The following is a 21009-nucleotide window of genomic DNA, read 5'->3' as shown; positions in this document are numbered from 1 at the left end:
TTTAAAGTAGAGAACTCACACACACGTCAGGCTCACGCCTCATACTCGTACCTCAATGCACATACATTCTATACATCAACTAGACCCACGTGTTCTGCTAAGTACAATTTAATGTAATGGCGATGTCTAGGTTTTTAGAAAATTTGTCTAAAACTACGAAAAGCGTGACGAATCAGCCTAAACTACTATCTACGAGAAATGTTTGTGCGATGCGCTAAAAGAAGTTTTCACTTCAAAAGATGCTATAGTGAATCACTCTGCAGGGTGATGGAATCTGTATCGAAACACATATTTTTAAAGCGCAGAAAAAAAACTCTGACATACCTAGATATAGCCTCAGCGGCGTGACAATGCAGGCGATGCTGCGCCCGCAACTCGGCGGCGCGCGGCGCGTGTGCGGGTGCGGCTCGCACGAAGCACACTAGCGCCACGCTCGCGGTCGGCAGGGATGCCAGATGGAGCACACAGCGGGACACCCGGGATAGTGACGCCAGGAGGGACGCGGTCTGTTCCTGTTAAAGTAAGACAGGTTTATAAATATAATAATTTTTTAAATACGATAATGTTTAAGCACACATAAACGTTTGTGTGGGAAAGGTTACTATCAGTGGCGGATTTACCAGCAGGCTGAGTAGGCTGGAGCCTAGGGCGGAACAATGGAACATAAACAATGCTAAATAATAAATATCTCTACATAAACAATTTACTACAGCATAAACGATTTTCCAAATGACACCACAGACTGGGAATGAAGCGAACACCCTCTTTAATTATAAATGGTTATTGTACGATATCACATTGTAATCCATGTTTTTATATAAAAAAAAGCCCACTGAGTTCTTGCGCCCGTTATTCTCAGGTCTGAGGCAGTCTTTTTTGAATGGGTAGTTTTTAGTAGTTTTTGACGTTCAATAAGTGATTGATTGATTGATGCATGTTGCGACCCGTTAGGCTTGATCACATCTCACCTAATTACACCCTCACCCTTCGAATAGTAACATAACTGTAAAGTGCGTAGGTACCTACATCATACGTACCTATAATCATAACAGTCTACAAATTGGTCAAAATATTGGCTTATTGTTATTCGGCAGATTGCCATGGCGCAGTAAAGAAAATTTTATTAGGAATATCTTTAATTACCTGTAAAAACACGGAGATATTGGGTCCTCGTCGTTTCACCGCGTCCAGCAATCGTTCCACAGTCCGGTGTCGACACAATACTTCAATGATATTCGACTTGTGTTCATTCTCCTCGAGTTCCAGTTCTCTGACCAAATTGACGAGACATGCCGTGCATAGAAGCAGAAGCTGGCAACATTCAGTGCGGTATAGTATACCTGGAAAATATTATATCAATTATGCACTTATTATTAGTAATTTATCGTCTTTATCACAGTTAAAATACAAAATGATTGTAATAATAAAGAACCTACGTCCTAAAATGTGTGTCTTTAATACAATTAACGATGTTTAGACAATGCAACATTCAAGTATGAGTCATGGTTTAGTTCCTCTACTCGCCAAAAGATGGTGTTTAATGTACAATTAATGTTTAATAACTTTATAAGTCAGATTTTTTAATGTAATTCATCAGAATAATTATTATAAACATTTAATGCCTTTTTAAAATTCTGACTTTAATTATGGACACAACACTTGGATGGCAGACGATTTTAACAGAGTGCTTGCGTTTTTGTGAGAGGAATGGATGAACAGTATTTGGATGATTATTAGTTAATTACAGTAAACTTTTTATTTATTAACTTTTATTTGTGTAATATGTTTAGCTTTTAATTTGTAATAAATTACTTACTTTAATATTGTAATTGGCTCACGCCGTTTTATTAAAGTATAAATAAATAACACAAAGTGTATATAGGAATATTACCGGTGGCGGTAGGTAGTAGCGATTTATTACTAAAATTGTGAATTGAATGTTTGAATTTTCTGTTTTTTTGGGATTGGATTATATTTAAATTCATAAGTGTTTCATTTTCAAACTATTATTATATATAATTATTATATGCCTATATAAACTTAATTATATAGCCTTCGGGCAAGTGCAAGAAAATTGGAAAAAAATTAATCGCAGTCATACACAAACATCACTTTTATGTACTTAATCATAATAAACTTGTACTGAGCGATTTATTTACGTTTTGCGAATTTAAATTGTGCACATGAACAGTTCTCAGAAATTAAAACCACACTGGATTAACACCAACACAATTGTCATCATAACATTGCCAAACCGATGCAGATGTCCAAACAATATTCGTATGTTATTTTAATGTCGGCTACAGATAAAAGGCTGAATATAACTCGTGGCTTTTTCACTGTAACTTTTATATTTTGGTTTCAATTTTGTACACAAAGTCTCTTAAACATATAGAGAGCAAAAATTCTAAATTATAGCACCTATTTTGAAAAATCACATAAGGAGGGACAATCCCAAATTGAGGACGAATTGTACATTTAATATTTTTAAACAGGGGCTTTATGTTTCGTCGAAATTTAGAATACCTTTTCACCAGCAATATTACTTTAAGTATCCATTATGTAGTACTATAATATTATTACAATTTGAAAAATCTCGAATTGTCGGCGATCTGTGAACGATCAAACGACGTCGCATCATTCTACTGCATTTATCACGGGGAGTGTTCCAAAGAGTTGTTTCACCTGATTCCTGCCGCCGAATTCCACCTTCGGACGAAACCCGACAAATTAGAATATCATTCCCACCGTATAAAGCGTTACTCCACAGTGCGGTTTTCAAGAAACTGTCTTCCACGTACAACCAAGCTGTGGAATAAGCTTACCTTTGTATTCGACATGGGACCGACCTTTAAAAAAAAACACAATAAACATCAGGTGACCCGTACGCTCGTTTGTCCCCCTCTTCCATAAAAATAATTATCATGAAGAGTGTTGTAGTTACATCTAACTAGATGGAAATGCTACTTAGATCTAACTAGATCTAAGTTGCATTTCCATAAAAATATTACCAGTAATGTGATCCACAATGGAATTCAGGTATAGATGCAGTTGTGTCAAGTCGTAATGTCCTCGAAGCCAGGGAGCAGTGATCTGCGTTAGCACGGTTATTGCTTCGCGCATCTGGGGTTCAGGGTTCGACTCGTCGGCCAATATGTCTGATAGGATTTCTATTCCTCCTCCCTGAAATAGAACATAAATTATAGTTGAAGATTTGGCCACTGGGAAGGTGAAAGGTTATACTTATTTTGGCGCGAAATATGTAGTAATAAAGAGTGAGTCTTTTATAAAGACATGAAATAAACACCACGAAGTTAGTCGATAGAAATCCTTAATGTTAAGTTTGACTACGGCATTAGGTATCCGTATATATTATGATATACAGTCAGTGTGCAGACTACCTTTGCACTACAAAACTACAGTAGAAAATAATTAGTGTTGCATCAATCGCTACGTTGTGTCCAAGTGTCTTGTGTCAGTTCTCCCACAGGTTCATCATTTCCAAATCATGCACAGTACCATGTCTGAAAAACGAGTTTCACGTAATGCAATGACACTACAAAAAGCTTTATCATTTTCGTAGAAGGTCTACCAGAGCTTTGGAATGTTTCATCCAGTGATTTAAAAAAAAAAGTCAAAAAGACGGCGAAGATGATGAAGATGGAAAAATAAGCAGAATAGTATAGAAACTACTGCATCAGAAATGAGCAGAAACATTTATAACTTACAACAACTCAATAATTAAATAAAAAAGTGGAAAGGAACATGTTAGTTTCACAAAATATTCTTTGAATTCTGACAGACGGGCAAACAGATGGACAAAGAAAGAAATTATCGTATAAAGGAAAGAGGTCGCTCATCGATTCCAATTCGGATGGGCATCGTTCGGGAATCTTCGTTAAATCTTCTCGTCCCAAATACGACATTGTCAAGACCAAGTTTTTTTAGCAGTGTGTGTTGCCAGTGATTAAATACGGAATGCAAACGTGGTCGTTAGATATGGGCCTTGTGAGAAAGCTCGAGGTTGCTAAGAGAGAATTGAATCAGAAATGAGAAGATCCGTAAGAGAACCAATGTCACCGATATAGGCAGGATGATTGCGAAACGGAAGTGCCAGTAGGCAGGGCTCTATAGCTGAAAGGTCAGATGGTCGTTGGGGCAGTAAAGTCCTCGAATGCCAACACGTACTGGAAGACGCAGTGTTGGTAGGCCCCCCACAAGATGGACCGATGATTTGGTCAAGATCGCCGGAATAAGTACGTCGGATGAGGGCAGCGCACGTCGTCGTGTCCAAAAGTGGACGTCTTTCGGCTAATATGATGATAAAGGAAAGGATTCATTTTAGGAACAGCTATGACATCAATGACACAAACTTACCTCTTCAAACTGTTTGACAGCCTCCGCAGTGACGCAGACTGTAGCCAACGCCCTCAGGGACAATGCCTTAACGGAACTCTTGTTATTCTCGATGACAGCAGTCAAAAGCGCCCTCGGGACTCCGCAGTCAACGAACGGTAACTCTGTGATGCTCTTAATGATCTTTTCGCATTTATCGTGAAGATTGGATTCCATTGGTTCGCTGAGCATTGCAAGATGACCGATGGAAGTCAAGGTGCTCTTCAAGATCATGTCTGACGGTGGCTCTTCGATAATTGATACTAAGGTCTGCGGAAAAAGAGTTAACAAATTAAATTACAAGCGCGCACAATCTTCCGAAAGCTTCCAAATAGATGATTCACATTATTATATTTGAGATGCGCATGTCTCCCTAATAGCCAATCCTTTTATTTATTTTTTTAATAATATGGACAAATAATGGGCAATCAAACCAGATTGGAACGATTCATGATAGAAGGAAACCTTCTAGGTCAACGTTCTCGGGCGACATTACCCTAATCATCATCTAGATGCGTGGCGTTGCACTCTAGTTCGGTTTTCCTTTTCAAAGAACTTTCTTTAATATACAACTCAACTTGTGCGGCGTATCAAGTTGATAGATACATTATACCTACTACCTGGCTTATTAGCATACGGCCTATGGAATCCCAATAAAAATACCTATATTTAACACAATATACATATTACATACAATAACATCCATGACTCGGAAAATAAAAAATTAGATTGGCAATATATGATTCTGTTAATAGCGGTAAGCATAAACCTACTTACTAACAATGTATTAGACATATTTTAAATTTAAAACTTATATTGATAGCCGTTTCGTAACTGTACACAAATATCGAAGTAAGATAACATCACCGCTTATACGTATAATTTAAATACGTACTTACGCGACAATTTAATAAAATAACTTACGAGATTTCTGGTTTCTTGTCGATACCTTGGGCATAAACTCAACTTCATCACGATTGCGAAATAGGGTTGGCACTCATGTAGCCAGAATTAATCCAAATGGATAGTTTTAATTTCTCCGTGTGTTTTATCTAATTGTACTTAAATCTTGCTAGTTTGGACCGACTCATTACTATAAGATATTAAAGGAGCACAATAAACAAATACTCGGAGAGTGTCAAGCGCAATTTCTCTCTATGTGCATCACATGAGAATTTTTATATAAACTTAAACAAAATTTAACTACTGACAGTAATTAAAGAAATGCATTTATATTATACCTACAAACCCCAAAGACGTTGCCACTCTATGGTTCAAAACGGGACAAGCTGATCGTTTTTTTTCACACTATAACTAGCAAGATTAGATTAGACTTGTGTTACAAGTCTATACGACACCGGCGATTGTAATACTTTCGAACCATTAATTCTGTTAGTTTTAATTACCTAATACGGGTTCTGTGAGGATTTTTGATCAAAGTGTAATATTTCGTTGCATTTTTAATTTTGTCGTCGGACATTTTAAAATTTGTTGGTGATTATGCCTAGTCTGTATCTTCTAGTTTGTGATAATGGAAGAATGGTGCTTTTGCATGTTACTAATAAAATTAAATGACGTCGGGGTAAATAAAATTTACGTTTTTTATCAATAGCGTTGTTTTATTGATTTGAATTTTAACAAGCGTTTTCTTAATAATATTATAAGGTAGTTTAAGCGTACGAGCACCGCTAATACTACGATATTAATGATAAAATAAGAAACTTGTGACATCCCTAGCTTATAGAATATGCAAGTTTACTACGGATGAAAATTAAACGCTTTATTTAAGATATTCAACTGCTTAAGAATTTACTGTCATATCTTTTATCAATTATTGTTTATTCATAAACTACCTTTTCTAAATGGTCTTACAAAGTCTAAAGTTATTGTTTATATCAATGACGTTATATATGTATAGAACATGATTTGTTTATATTATAGAAATTATCATCCTATAATCTATCTAGTTATTATGAAGTTGAACTTTTTGTCTAAATATATATTTAACGGAAGAACTTGTTTAGTGCCAAAATAGAAAAATAAAATTAAACGTTGTAGTTTAGAAGAGTTGATATCTTTTATTGTTTTTTTTGGTGCCATTTTTCTTGCAAACGTTAAAACAACATCACTAAAGACCTGTAGTTTGTTTAAAAACTTAATCCGCTTAAGTATTACCTTCATTTGCTGGACAAGCACCGCTTTAGTGGTCTCCAGGAATATCCCAATCAAAGTATCCAGATGTTTTTCAACTAAATGCCATTCTGGTTTACTTTCGTTGAGCTCAATCTTCACGTCCTCGCCGATATCGATGAGTTTCTGCAGATACACTTGTAGGGACATCTTGATTTTGTCCCATCGTTCAGGAGTTTCTCCAGGAGGTTTAGTGTTCAGCGTGATGCTATGAGCTAGCACGAACTCGTTTATGTTTGCTACTAGCAAGCATATCTGTTCTTCGCTAGTGGCATCAGATTCCATTTGCCTAAAGGGAAAATATTACATAGTTAGTGAACTGAGGAGTGCGCTATAATATTACAACCTAACGGCTAGCTGTACGCCTTATCTATTACAATGCACTGCCGCTCAGTAATTATGAAAAACCCAAAAATTCTCAGCGGCACTACAATTGCGCTCGTCACCTTGACACATAAGATTTTGAGTCTCATTTGCCCAGTTATTTCACTAGCTACGGCACCCTTCAGACCGAAACACAATAATGCTTACATATAGTAATCTGTAAGCAGTAGCTTCACGGCAGGAAAAGGCGCCGTTTTGGTATCAATACCTAGGCGGCATATTGTGCAAAGGACCCTCCCATAGGTAAATGCCCTTTGTCGCCTCTTACGACATCCTTGAGCCTGGGACTTCCCCATTCTTTTCAAGCGCCGGGGAAGCACGGGACAATAGATCTAAACTTTCATATTTAATCACCTTAAAACGTCACTGTACTGATGAACGATGATTTGTCCGTGGGTCTGAACCTTCTTGATGTTGCCAGTGATGGTTGCTGAGCTAGCAGATACCAGAGCTTTCATTTCAGCCCCTAATGGCTTACTCTGCAGCGTCGTCATACACTCATTCTCGCACGAGCCCACGAGCTCACACAGCCAATACTGCACCGCTTCCGGCTTTCTTTCACAGAGTCTCTCTAGCGTTGTCTGATCTATACTTCTTTCCCGGTACAATATCTCGTTCTGTTTGTTCAATACCAATCTGCGAAAGAATTAGGTATTCATTATACTAAAATAAAAATCTCTAAAAAAGTCTGGAAGAAGCTTGAGTATTAAGAAGGCATATATCATTTGATATTTAATTGTAGTTTGATTGTAAACTGTCGATAAGAACTTAGACAAAGTCTTGATTAAAAATTTAAGCAGTGTTCTACTTTAGTAAAACTCTTGACTAGTCCGAATTACTTATCAAAACGGATTCGGAAAGTTTATCGAATCCAAAAAAAAACTAAATAAATTTTAAAATTAATTATAATTGAGACAACCACTGGCAATTATTTCATCCAATGCGGATAGGGTAGATTCTCAAACTCAAGTCTAAACGAACATCCTCCCTTTGACCCTCACCTTTTGCTTAGTTAAAAATAATATTATTAAACATCCCGAATTATATTAAAATGAAATTACCCACACAAGGAGAAAAATGTAACTATTCCCCAGATCGTTTTTCAATATACAGACACTGAAACTACTCAAGGAAAGGTTTTATCAGCGTCTGCAACGAGCAGTTCACAATCAACAGTACGTTAAATTTGTTCAATAGCTTAATTCTCTAGCTACCTCTATACCTTATTGCTATATTATAAACTTACCCGCTGTTGAAGTTTTCTAATAAGTTCAATCTTGAATTCTTTTTATTACTACTACGTATACCATTCATATAATCGTTAGGTGCTAGCATTTTTGGTGTAGATGTACATGCTAAATCTAATCGCAAATCATTGAAATTTAAATCTCCTTCTTTTAACTTTTCCCGTTTGGAATCGTGCGTTAACACCTTACTTGCCTTTGTGTTTACTTCATATGGTGCTTTTTGTTTATCTTGGAATTGTAACGGTGGTGTTAGTTTTCCATTTTTGTAGCTGTTCTCATATTCAGCTTTTGATTTATTATCGCTTTGTGAATCAACAAGCCTTTCATTGTAATGAGGAATCAGCATCTCTTTTTCTGGAGGGCCAACGATTACCCAAGAGTTTTGTTCAGTTGTTCTCGGAAGTCCCAATGATGGAACCCTGCTTCCATCTAGAATACCTCCTGCTAAAGTTTGCGCGACAGGCTTGTCTTTTCTGGAGGTCAAAAATTTCAAAAGGTCTCTGGATTTATCCTTTGTCATCCTTTGCTTTGCTTTTGGGCCCGGCTTCTTAGTTGGCTTTAAGTTAAGGCTATCCATTATATTTATGCCTAATATGGCTTTAGAAGGTTTATGTATTTCCTGTTTTAAGTGGTCTTCCTGGGGGGTTTCATCTTCATCAATATAACCAAGGGAATGGTAGCCTTCCTGAATATCTAATATCTGCTGGTCCAATTTTTGAGCCTCAAAATTAAGTGATTTATTTAACCTATTTCTTTGGAATTTTGGTGTACTAGAAATTGGTAAGCTGTCCTCATTAGACATACTTCTATGGTATTCAGGTTTTGTCGCTAAAATTCTTTCAGTAGGCACGTAAGATATATTTGAAATCGGCGTGCGTACCCTTGGCTGGTTATTAACAACAATTTCATTATTGTGTGCTAGTTTTATATACTCTAAGCTCTCGTCTGTTTTATTTTTGCTTGTATCTAAATCTTTCACTTTGGCAACTTTACTTATATTTGTTTTATCGGTGTTAGTACTAGAGATAAACTTCTTAGGAGGATATTTTTTCGAGGGACTTATAAGATTTAAATTTTTGCTTGGTACATCTTTGGTATCATTTTGTATTGCACTCGAGTTTAATTTATTTTCCTTATTGCTAACATTATTCGGGGTAAAAGAATTCTTTATGTTTTTATTTTTATTCGGGGTTTTGTTATAACATTGATTTTTGGATTTATCATTGACGTTGTTGGGGCTGGAACTTTCAGTTATAGGATCTTTTAACAACTCAAGATGTTCCTCATCATGATGGACTTCGCAGTACTTTTGTAGATCGTAAGGTGTTTGTATAACACTGCTACTTCGCAAGCGCGGTTTTGGCGTAGGAGTACCTAAATATTTCAAACCATCAAACTCGTCCTTACTTTGCGAAGAGTTCTGAAAATCACTCGCCTGTTTAACTGTTATATTCTCATTATTATTGGAATCACTACTGCACGTTGATTTATTTAACTCTGAATTATCAGGCGAAGAATAATACTGCGATACAGGGGGAGAATTATCGGAGTCTGAGAAACCAGAATCTTGACTCTTATGGCTTCCAGGGCTGCCATGTCGAAGTGGCCAATTATTGGGGACGTTGGCCCTGGCTATATTATCAACGCTATTATTTTTTTGTTCCTGATTAGCGATCCAATGCGGTAGCTGCGGTTCCCAATCTTGATCTTCACGACGTTGTTCCCAGGCTGGTTGGGCGACAGGGCTGCCAACATTCGGCGGGGTATCGCCCCACCAAACTTTGCTCCTCGATCGTTTAAAATTGGACATCCTGCAAGAGAACAAAGACTAATGACTCGTGGGAAATTGGTGGGTTTAATGATCGGGTGACGTAATCCTAGATTGCTGTGAGGTGCGTGCTGCATCATGCGTGTCCGATTACCTTGGGCGTGAATTTGGTCGCATTCATTATGTGGGAACATTTGTTATGACAAACGATGGTTCACTAGGTGTCAAGGTTGCTAGGAGCATCAACTGTTGACTATCTGATGACTTGAAGCAAGTTCAAAAGCGAGGAGACTCTAAGATTCATCATTTAGCTACATGATTCGTATTTTTTGTTATCGAGTATTTAAACTGATTCTGATGCGGCAATTCGGAAGACTAAGTTCACCGGTAGTTAAATTTATAAATTGGATAGGTAGTGCACATTTTTGTAAGAGTTGACTGCCAATTTAATAATCTAAACACCTATTTGTAGCCTTCTACTATTATTGACTATTACATATTCTTTGCTATAGGTGACGTACGTTTTTATGGGATTTGAGAAACCCTTTATCTAAATATTATAAAAATATTGTTAGAGTACCAAATAGGACTTCACTAACAACGAGATAGCTACCTACTGTGCTAAGCTAAGCTAAGGTAATGACACTTATGAATGTCAAACAAATATTTTTTCTTATTGGATCTACCGCTACTTCGTAAAGGGTTGAGCTAATGAGAAGAAGTAGCAAGAAACTCATTGCCACTCTTTTATATCAAGATTACATTTTCATCGATTTACAAATCATTTCAATTACAATACTAGAAATAACTACAAGATTATAGTGTCCCCTACTAGTATTCTAGTAGTACTAATGGTATTAAATTTTACAATATATTATCAAAAAGTGTATCTGAATTATCAATAAATAAATTTAAATCTTTTATTAAATGCAGACTTATATCGAAGACTTATTACAGTATTGAAGATTACGTACACGATATTACAATGTGTAATTGAATATTATTGTAGTTGTTTTTTTTTATGAATTTGGTTCAGACTTGTACAGTTTGGTGATTGATGTTGACGAGCAATCTTTTGATTTTATGTCAATAAAATATTTTAAAATTTGACTTTCAACATATTAATTCAAAAAATAACTAAATATGTTTCTATTTTTAAAATTGTTTGGCGTCTTTATGTCAGTAATTCATACTACGAAGTACCTACTAATATACATCTTGAAAAATAGAGACAACTCTCAAGAACAAACTCAAAATATTGTGAACAAAGTCATGTCAATGTTAAATGAATTCGCATAGAAGCTGGGACAAGCTGTCGTAAAGCTTAGGGGAGTAATCACAGTGGAGAAACCCTTGCATCACACAATAGAATCTGCAACGGTTTTTAACATCTGTCTGCACCGTGTTCAAAATATCATAACTTGGACCTTTAAGACATTTTTAGTCACATCATAACCAAACAGCTAGCTAATCAGATAACAGATGGAGAAGATATCGAGATGACATATTTATTTCGATACGTCAGTAACCGAAACTAATTTTAATATAAGGCAATCAACGCTCTTAAGGAGATAGTTATTATAAATTTTTGCATGCAGTTTACCTAAGCCAAGTCATATTTTTGCAATGATTATCTCTGAGAATATTCATTATTAAATAAAGAATTGGCGAAACACATTCGTGATATTTTGTTTGTTTATTTGTTACAGATAGAACAGTTTTATTAGAACAAATGAAAATATTTATTATACCGCATAATCTAGTAAAATAACATTTACTTAAATATAATTATTTATATACAATTACAAAATAATGTATTTTTTTACAACTTGTACATATTAAAATACGTATTTAATACTCGTTTATTGGTTGTGGTTTCAGTAAACATATGAGTTTTAACTTGAAACTTACAAGAGGCAAATAGTAGCTGATACAAATAATCTATGTAGTTGACCAACCATCGTCAGATGTCAAATTTAGGTGACGGTGTTCTCGCGCATCGTTTCAATCACTCTGATATTTTTTCCCTAACGCACCAAAAGCAGTATTTAATACAATTCTTTCTCCAAAAAAGGCGAATAATAAAAACAACACTCATATAAATTTCAAAACATACAGTTGTACAACTGCAATTAAATTGATTATCCTACAGGTTTAGCCATAATTATTTCGTATTTCGGTAAATCAATTAGATTTGCATTTGCATAACATATTTTGCATATCTTACGCAAATCGCTAACTATGTACATATGTAAGTTATATGCCACCAAAACACAACTTTTAAAAGAAACAAGTTTTTCTTCCGTAAAAAGTTATGAAATCCATTTAATACCAAGTCTGTGAATTTATTTAGGCCCTACTTTAGGGTCCTTTTCTCGTTATAACATAATTAGCTAACCTAACAACATCTTATAGTGACCATATCAATATTGAAAATATTTGATGTTCTAAATAAATAGATTGACTTGGCCAAATTTGTTGAACGGTCAGTCAATGAGTCAGGTTAGAGTGACAAAATTAAGAAGCTTTGAATTCCTATAATTTTTAAACTACTGGTTCAAATTGAATGAAATTAAATATACCGTATTTATACAATGCCTTGGTTACTGAAAATTTAGTGGTTTTATCCACAACGAAGTCATAGGGGATCAGAAATGGCCGGAACTGTTTTGAGAAAAGAATGGTTCGGTTGTGCCGCTTGTTTTTGTTCGACTTGGCGGGAAATAAGTACGAGGCACGAAAAATCTAAACCAAAAGAGTCCATCTAAAAAAAAGTAAGTTTAATTACACATGTACGATCTATATGGACTCTAAAACAGCTAGAAAGATTTTAATGAATATTCATACAATCGACAAAACCCAAGCGAAATTTTTGGCGTATTGGCAAGCTAGTTAACTATATTTTTGAGTAATTGAATATTAAGGCAAGTAAGTAGTTTTTCCAACTTTTCCATCAGAAGTTATTGCATTTTGTCAACCAAATACTAATTGCCTGACTCAGCTCTAATTAACGGTATTAGTTATCCAAATGTCTTAACACCTGTGTGTGAAACATTTCGTAAGTGACAAACTCATTTGTTAGTCACTACCAACCGTGGCAAACGGTTACTTATCTAGGACAAGTTATATTATCCAGAGCAGTGTACCAAGAATACTGGCAGCATTTCCACGTTGGATAGCTAGGCTGATCCGTTTACCGAAATAGCTACCAGCGCTTGGGTTTCCAGTACTTAATAATTAATAAATACCCGATGGCAAGCGTCCTGATGGAATGACCCTGGTGGCTTGGGCACGGGAAAGGGCGCTGCGGTGTGGGACGCGACTTGCGTCGACACTCTGGCTCCTTCTCATGTCCAAGTTACGTCATTTGGTGCCGGGGCTGCTGCTTCGACTGCCGAAGACAGCAAGCGTCGCAAATATCGATCTCAGTCAGTCTAACATCTTTGTGCCGTTTGGTGTCGAGACTCGTGGGGCCCAGAAGTGCGAAGAATGTACAAAGTACTATCTTCGCGCCTCAATAGAGCTACTGGAAACCCAAGCGATGGCAGCTATTTCGGTCAAAGGATCAACCTAGCAATCCTACGCGGAAATGCTGGCAATATTCTTGGTACGCTTCCCCGTAATAATAGTTTTAATTTAATGTAATTATAGTCTTGGAAATATAGTTATTACATTTGTTTTTTTGAAAAAAAAAAGTCAAATTGTATAATAATTTATTCTATATAGTTAATATAGCCTGGAAAATGAACCCAAGATGTGGTATCGCGTATCAGAAGTCATTTGTTTTTTTTTTATTGTTCGTTAACTTATAAAAGTATTTCTAAATAGTCAGAATATGTTAACATTACAAAAAAAAAGCTTGCAAAAAGTGTCAAAATTTAAACTACTTATTTCTTATTTATTAAAACCTTTTTTTAATTCATTTAAATTTAGCAACAAATGTACTTTTGTACTTTTTCTGGGAGCCCGTTGTCAAAACCTATACTTCGCCCTCCAAAAACATACTATGATTATGCAAACAAGTATGAATACTTCTAAAACCCCGTTGCAATTACTATAGAGGGCAAAACTTTATTTTTTTAATGTTTGACCATTAGCCATGTCCAAAAGATAGCAAACATTTTGACCCTATCATAATACTTACACAATCGCCCTTTTCAAAAAGGTCAAAGAATACTGGTATTCGAAAAGGTGTTAAAACAATCGTTGCCCGTTTTTATGACGGTAAGTACTTTTTAGACAATAGATATTGGGTCACCTTAACACTTCAATTTTCCGTTTTTTAATAATTTTAAATTATGAATTTTCATGCGCAGCTTTACAATATTATGGGGGTAGTCATAAAAAGGAATTATAAATTACAATAGGGGCCTGTGGGTCAACGGCAGTCTACGTGTTTTGTTTTAACAATAAGTTGATAATGATACTTTCAAAACTATTACGGCCTTACAAATGAACATCTGTATAACGTTATACCTTACAATAAGCCAAGAATATGCAAAATGTCAGTTTGCTTATGATTGGCATATTCGGACGTTTCCCGCGTTTATTTGCAAGGCTTCTTGACACTCCAACTTTTATTGAGTACTAAATTGAAGTACAAATACCAGTGGGAGGATCCTTTGCACAGGATTCCGGCTAGATTATGGGTACCACAACGGCGCCTATTTCTGTCGTGAAGCAGCAATGTGTGTGCATTATTGCGTTTCGGTCTGAAAGGCGCCTTAGCTAGTGAAATTACTGGACAAATGAGACTTAACATCTTATGTTTCAAGGTGACGAGCGCAATTGTAGTGTCGCTCAGAATTTTTGAGGTTTTTCAAGAATCCTGAGCGGCACTGCATTGTAATGGGCAGGGCGTATCAATTATCATCAGCTGAACGTCCTGCTCGTCTCGTCCCTTATTTGCATAAAAAAAAACATTCGGTAAACTTCAGTTCGTAGTAGATCAATATACCTGTAGAATGTTCTTCCGACCCTGGTGTTGCGGATTGCGGATGTACATTGGCGGTAGTATGACACGTGAGCCTATTGGCCTTTTGTCTACTTTAAAAAAAATACTGAGGAGTTTCTAAATCATCCATCTGTTTTAAAGAAATGCTTTAACTGAACCGAATTTACGGAACAAGCGTTACATAACTGTGACACGCTTATAGATATAATGACAACAAAGAATTTTCGTAACATAAAAATATGTAATAAATATGTATGTATTAAAATTTCTTGGGACTTGATGACAGCGTTACCTACCGTACAATTAAATCTGCCATCAAGATTCTGCATAATCACTTATATTATAGGCATAAAAGGCATTTATTTTCTCAAAATTGATTCCTTTAGAATTCTTTTTGATGTCATTTCTAATAACTACTAGATACTACTACCGCTTCGGGTAACAAATGGCGCTCTGAGAGAGAAGAAGCGGCGCAAGAAACTCTCCCAGCATTATTTTTTTGCACTCTTTTCAATAAAAATATACAATATTGTACAGTCATTTGTATCGCTATAAAATAATCACAATCTAGTTCCAGGCTGTCCGATCATTTAGATATTCAGCTGTGGAGTAATAGGATTTACGAAAGAGCCATTTTTTTATAAAACATTTAAATTTATTTATAGATAATGCCCGAACAGTGGCTGGGACTTTATTATAGAAGTGTATAAATTTACTTAAAGCTATTATGTATCTTATGAAGCCTACTAGAATTAGTTACAAGCAATCCCTTATTTCTAGTGTTATAATAATGATGACTTAATAAGTAACATGCGAAGCAAAAAATGTCGTCTCAATATTGAACAAGAAAGTCTCCTATCTTGCAGATAAACGCATATTTAATATCGTTATCTGGAGTCTTTGACCTTCCTTCCCTACAACTTCCTCTATTCCAATACGCTTCACCGACAACAATGCTACATTATAGTCATTCAGCTGTTTGACATTGAAATACCTCGATATAAAAAGTATTTCGTGAACCAATCAAATAACATTAAGCACATTACGTCACAGATACTGTCATGAAATTTAAATTTAGATTTGAAAACAACTTATTGAAATACAGAATCTACTAACGAGTTTGTAGAAATTCCTCGCAGAGTTGAGAATGATGGGAGTAAGAAACTCAACCTTCCTATAATATTCCATTTAAATGAAAAATAAAACTATTTCATATACACGGTGTCCCAAAGTTATGGGACATGAAGGGAAAGTACCTTAAATATCGTAGATAGGGTATTTTACTGAAAGAAGACTTTGTGTTATTTTTAAAAGTAGGTATATCTGCATTCAAAGATTTTCTAAAAATTACTTGTCTCGTCTGGGAATCGAACCGACTTAAATGTAAAAAAAAACACCCCTACTTCTATGATGCCAATCGAAAGATTGGGCAAAAACTAATAACTCTTCTTAAGTAACATAGTATTTTAAAAGAAAGGAGCAATGTAAAAGTTTATTTATGAGTACCTATACCATAAAAGCGTTTATTTCAAGTCTTTTAAATTTCACACCACATGTTTTGTACATTTTCTGTGTCGAAGCAAAAGTAAGGATTTTTAAGAAAAAACTTAAACGCTGGTTAAGCGAGCGATTCCTAATGATCCTAAATGCGAGGAATGTGATGGTAAAAATGTGAAACTTTTTATAGATAATAATTAATTAAACAATATTTATTTTATTATTTTGTTAATTAATATGTTATTGCTACTTATGTCAGTAGCAGACATATTTCAGCCTAATTATTGAATTTTATTGTGTATTAACTTATTTCATTTATGTATTTTATTAATTTGCATGCCTAGGTAATCTTGGCAAAACATGTGAAACTGTATTATTGTACCATCGTTACATACCATGTTTATACGCAAAAAAAGAATATGATTTATTGATAACAATTGAGCTGAAAAATTGAGCCCAACAAAAAATTATGATTGAACATAAAACAAGGCTAATATACGTATAAAACTGTAGTTCGTTCACTGACAACCAATGAGCAATGAAATCAAGCGCGTTGATCATGACAGAACAGAAAGCATGACCAAATTATACAATCTGTGGCACAATTACCAGCACTACAATTGAGTACGTGATCATACACGTTCAGTTTTTGCTGTTTTGTAATAACACTTAAAACAGTAATAACATTTTCATGGAAATGATGCGATGGAGCTACATTACCGTAATAATAGGAGCATTAGTCGCCCAGAACTTAGAATTATTTCAGAGGGGGCAAATGAGCAAGTTCAAGGCAATATTAGGTAAAAACCAGTCATATATGGACAGATGTTTTGTCTGCTTTCGGTGTAAGAGTATGCTGTAGGCTTGATGTACAGAGTAAAAAGGAATAGTACAGAAGGTTTACTATTTACATCTTTTAAAAAAATTATGCTATTTTGTGTGTCCGGTAATAAGATTAATTTGAAATCGTAGGTAGTCAGTTCGTAGCTGCGTTCAAATCGAATCAAAATCACTGTATTCATGTAGGTAAAAGTTTTTTTTAAATTTGATAATATTTTTTTAATATTATCGTTTTTATATACTACGATACTAGCGGTGTTTTCAGTTCGAGCTATACTTTTCATTCATAATATAAATTAAATTTACATGTGAGGGATAATAAGAAAACAATGAAAAACAATTTAAGAAAAAAGGTATCTTCACATAATTATTAAGTATGATAAAACTGATTAAGTGCCTATTTGCATAAATAAGTATTGATTTTAGTTGTGCACTTATTAGTTAATGGATCACTATTTTAAGTTTATTACTTTCATTTTTATTTATACTTTCTGCTAAATAGATCTTTAAAATGTAAACGGTATTTTGTTGATAATTCTAAAAATCCTGAGATTTCATTAGATTTTCTAAATCCAGCCGCATCCCTTAGAAGAGTCCAAATATCCTGAGATCTCAGGACAAATCCTGAGATTTGGTAACCAAATAGTGTGGAGGCGACATATTATGTTTAACACGGCTAATAAACTTCTACTACCAACATAGTTATCGTACAGAAATTGCACTATTCAATTACCACCTGACCAGTTTATTTGTAAGTTAATTTGTAGTGACAAGCTATCCGCAAAAAATGCATAAGTCATAGCATTGTGGGCGAACTAAATGTGCAGCTGGCATAACGGTCGCGTGTCATCTGCTCATCGCCATACGCCACGCTACGCTTGGCTGTTTAGCGCGTGCCTTTGCCCGTCGTCATGCATTTGACGTATCTAATATCCATTAGCTTGTAATCTGTCTATATCGCACTTGATCTTTGCGCTGTGGCGGGAAAAACACCGATAAAAGGTTATATTAAAAATAAAAATTGATTAATCACTGTTAACGAGATTATGTTCTCATTAGGTTCTCCGTGTCGGTAAATACATTTCGACTAAACAAAATATATTCCTGACCTACGTTATGAAAATACCAAAAAGCGTGACATCACGAGAATGATAAGTGTCGTTTTTAAATATTTTTGTTTGATAATGTTTTTTACTTTAAGTTTGAAGCCTTGCTACCAATGCTCTTTAATCTAAATTCTAAATAAAAAAAAATGTATTATGTATAAAATATACTTTTTAAGCTAATTAATAAATTTACTCTTTATAAAAAATAAATGCAGTTTAACTCTTAATTCTCAATTTTAATATTTTCATAAATTCACTTGTCAGTCATCACTTATTTAGTATCAACCAAATTTGTACTTTTGTAAAATCAAAAGTTCTTTCCTTTTGTTGTTACATGTAAACCTTTTAATAAACCAGTTAACAAGATATCACAAAAATACACAAATTATATGCATTGAATTATCAAAATTAATATATTTTATATAAATAGTAATTAATAAGCTATGTTTTATGATAATTAATATGAGTTGCGTATTAAAATTTTACGTAACATTTGAAAATATAAGTAACCGTTACGTAAGGAAGTCGTTATAAAATCAATAGTGTCATCATTTTGTGATTTGTTGTACGATCTCTATGGTTACAGCCAGGTGTTACAATTTCGCTTGTTCCCTTGCCGCGAGCCGTGTCCCTATTTCTACATATATACAGGATGTTGTAAGTAATCTTTCAAAAAGTATTACGTGAGATAAAACTAACGTAATGCTATATAAAAAAAATAACAAATAATTTGGTAATTATATATACTCTATATATTTATTAATTTAATAATGTTAAGAAGAATTATGTTTATCTAAATATAAAAAGAATTGGCCTCATTTTTACTTTCATACTAGGTAACTACTTTTGAAATAGTATTTCATTCCTTATACAAGTTGTACACGAAATTCTTTGAAAACCAAGGAATTTCGTGGAGGAACACTCACATCCCGATAATGAGGATGATACTTAGTTTGTTTGGTCCAATGGTGGAATTCGAAGCCCGTGATAAATATGGTAGAAGATACAGAAAGAAGCGTTATGTCTCGGCATTGCGAAGCAGAATCGATCGAGCCGTTCACATAGTTATAAATTTTGCTCGTAATAATTCAAGGCATTACCGCAATATCATAGTATTTAATATAAAAAGACGATGAAAGCGAAGTAATATTAATGAGCATAAAATGAGTTTGTTGCTTTATGCATGACAAATATTTAATGACCTCTCATTATTACAACCAGATTATTTAAGCCAGAAACTTTCATATTTTGTTATTCTTAATGCATAATATAAATCAATAATTAATTTAAAACATAACATTCCAATGAAGACTATATTATAAACAGATCTTTAAAAACACTTTTTATATTAGACTACAGTAGAGGACTACTACCAAGCACTGATAAAATTGACCTTATTTTTTTATGAACAAATGTGACGTGGCGATTAGGTATATGTCCTAGTGATATGTTAAATGCCCTGTCCAATACATTGCAGTTCCGCTCAGTATTCTTGGTTCAACAAAATTCTGTGGGGCAACGCAATTGCGCTTTCTTTGAGCTCACTTTGGGTCAAGCGTTAAGTTGTAAGATCTCATTAGGCCTGTAATTTCACTAGCTACGGCGACTTTGAAACCGAAACACAATAATGCTTATAGATTACTGCTTCACAGTAGAAAAATCTACCAATTAACACCGTCTTCCGGCTGATATGATGATGACTGTCTGCCTTTGCTTGTATTAAGCTAAATTCGACATGGGTTTATTAAATACGAGCACCTTAAACAATATCAAAGGTTAGTAAATCCCTAGGGCTATGGTAGAACATAGGGATCACCTACGATACTTAAGTTAGTAATTTAAAAGAAATATTTATAATGATGATTCAAAAGCCTTTAGTTTATGCCTAATTGAATAAAGTTTATTTGACATTGATCACGTAACTCACATGTTTGTTTGTCGGAATTTTACCATTAAACATTCATATCACCCGATTGATAATCTCATAGAATTTCAAATACAATGAGGTTGAGAAGAATATATCATAAATTCAAATAAAAAAAAGTAAATCGGTTAACATGTACCTCTTATTGTCATTAAACCAATGAGCACTAAGAGCTAATAATTAGTAAATAATTAAAGAGAGTTTATAACACATCATTTACTTACGATTTTGCACCTATTAGTATTTATAAGCCATATTGTTAATGTATCGATCACAGAGTTGAAACACTTGTGTCTATACGCGAAATCATTATGCGAATGACGTTAACTGTAATTACCGTGAAAATTCATTTTGTATTAGTCACTATCAATTATTATGCGGAAAATAATAGTTTAAATGTCTAGTATTAATAGCTTTTTATGGTGGTAACTCAAATGCCTGAGCATGAATATTGTAATTTTTTAGTAGAAAATTTTAAAATTAAGTTAAAAATCTGAAGACGGACAATTAAATAATGCAGAATTTTTAACACACCGGATCACATCTGAGCTGTGATTGAAAGATTTCTGTCTTAAAAGTATTGCATGATTATTATAAGTTTAATTTAAAATTAAAAAGGTAGTTTTGCTTAAAATATGTAACTTACGTGTTGTTATGGACAATTTACCTGTTATCTTAATAAATATAAATTACGTGTGACGTTG

At 34.4% G+C, this 21009-nt stretch overlaps 1 protein-coding gene across 2 annotated transcripts in view; it reads right to left on the bottom strand.

The window, feature by feature from the left end:
• LOC126970789 (uncharacterized) overlaps window positions 1–21009 on the bottom strand; it is a 60559-nt gene that overhangs the window by 1881 nt on the left and 37669 nt on the right. Inside the window, exons 1-8 of one of the 2 annotated variants that reach the window (XM_050816883.1) lie at window positions 20530–20613; window positions 8216–10027; window positions 7324–7605; window positions 6571–6874; window positions 4378–4665; window positions 3012–3183; window positions 1144–1340; window positions 325–512 (exon numbers count right to left, since the gene is read on the bottom strand). In XM_050816883.1, coding sequence (XP_050672840.1) covers window positions 325–512; window positions 1144–1340; window positions 3012–3183; window positions 4378–4665; window positions 6571–6874; window positions 7324–7605; window positions 8216–10026 — 3242 coding nt within the window. In that variant the 5' untranslated portion in view covers window position 10027; window positions 20530–20613. Of the gene's footprint in view, window positions 1–324; window positions 513–1143; window positions 1341–3011; window positions 3184–4377; window positions 4666–6570; window positions 6875–7323; window positions 7606–8215; window positions 10028–20529; window positions 20614–21009 lie in introns of those variants that run through there. The other variant, XM_050816881.1, reaches the window with a different exon arrangement.

The sequence above is a fragment of the Leptidea sinapis genome, chromosome 22 (genome assembly GCF_905404315.1).
Source record: "Leptidea sinapis chromosome 22, ilLepSina1.1, whole genome shotgun sequence".
Classification (NCBI taxonomy): domain Eukaryota; kingdom Metazoa; phylum Arthropoda; class Insecta; order Lepidoptera; family Pieridae; genus Leptidea; species Leptidea sinapis.
Note: the sequence above shows the minus strand (reverse complement) of the source record. Positions and strands in the feature narration are given on the sequence as shown.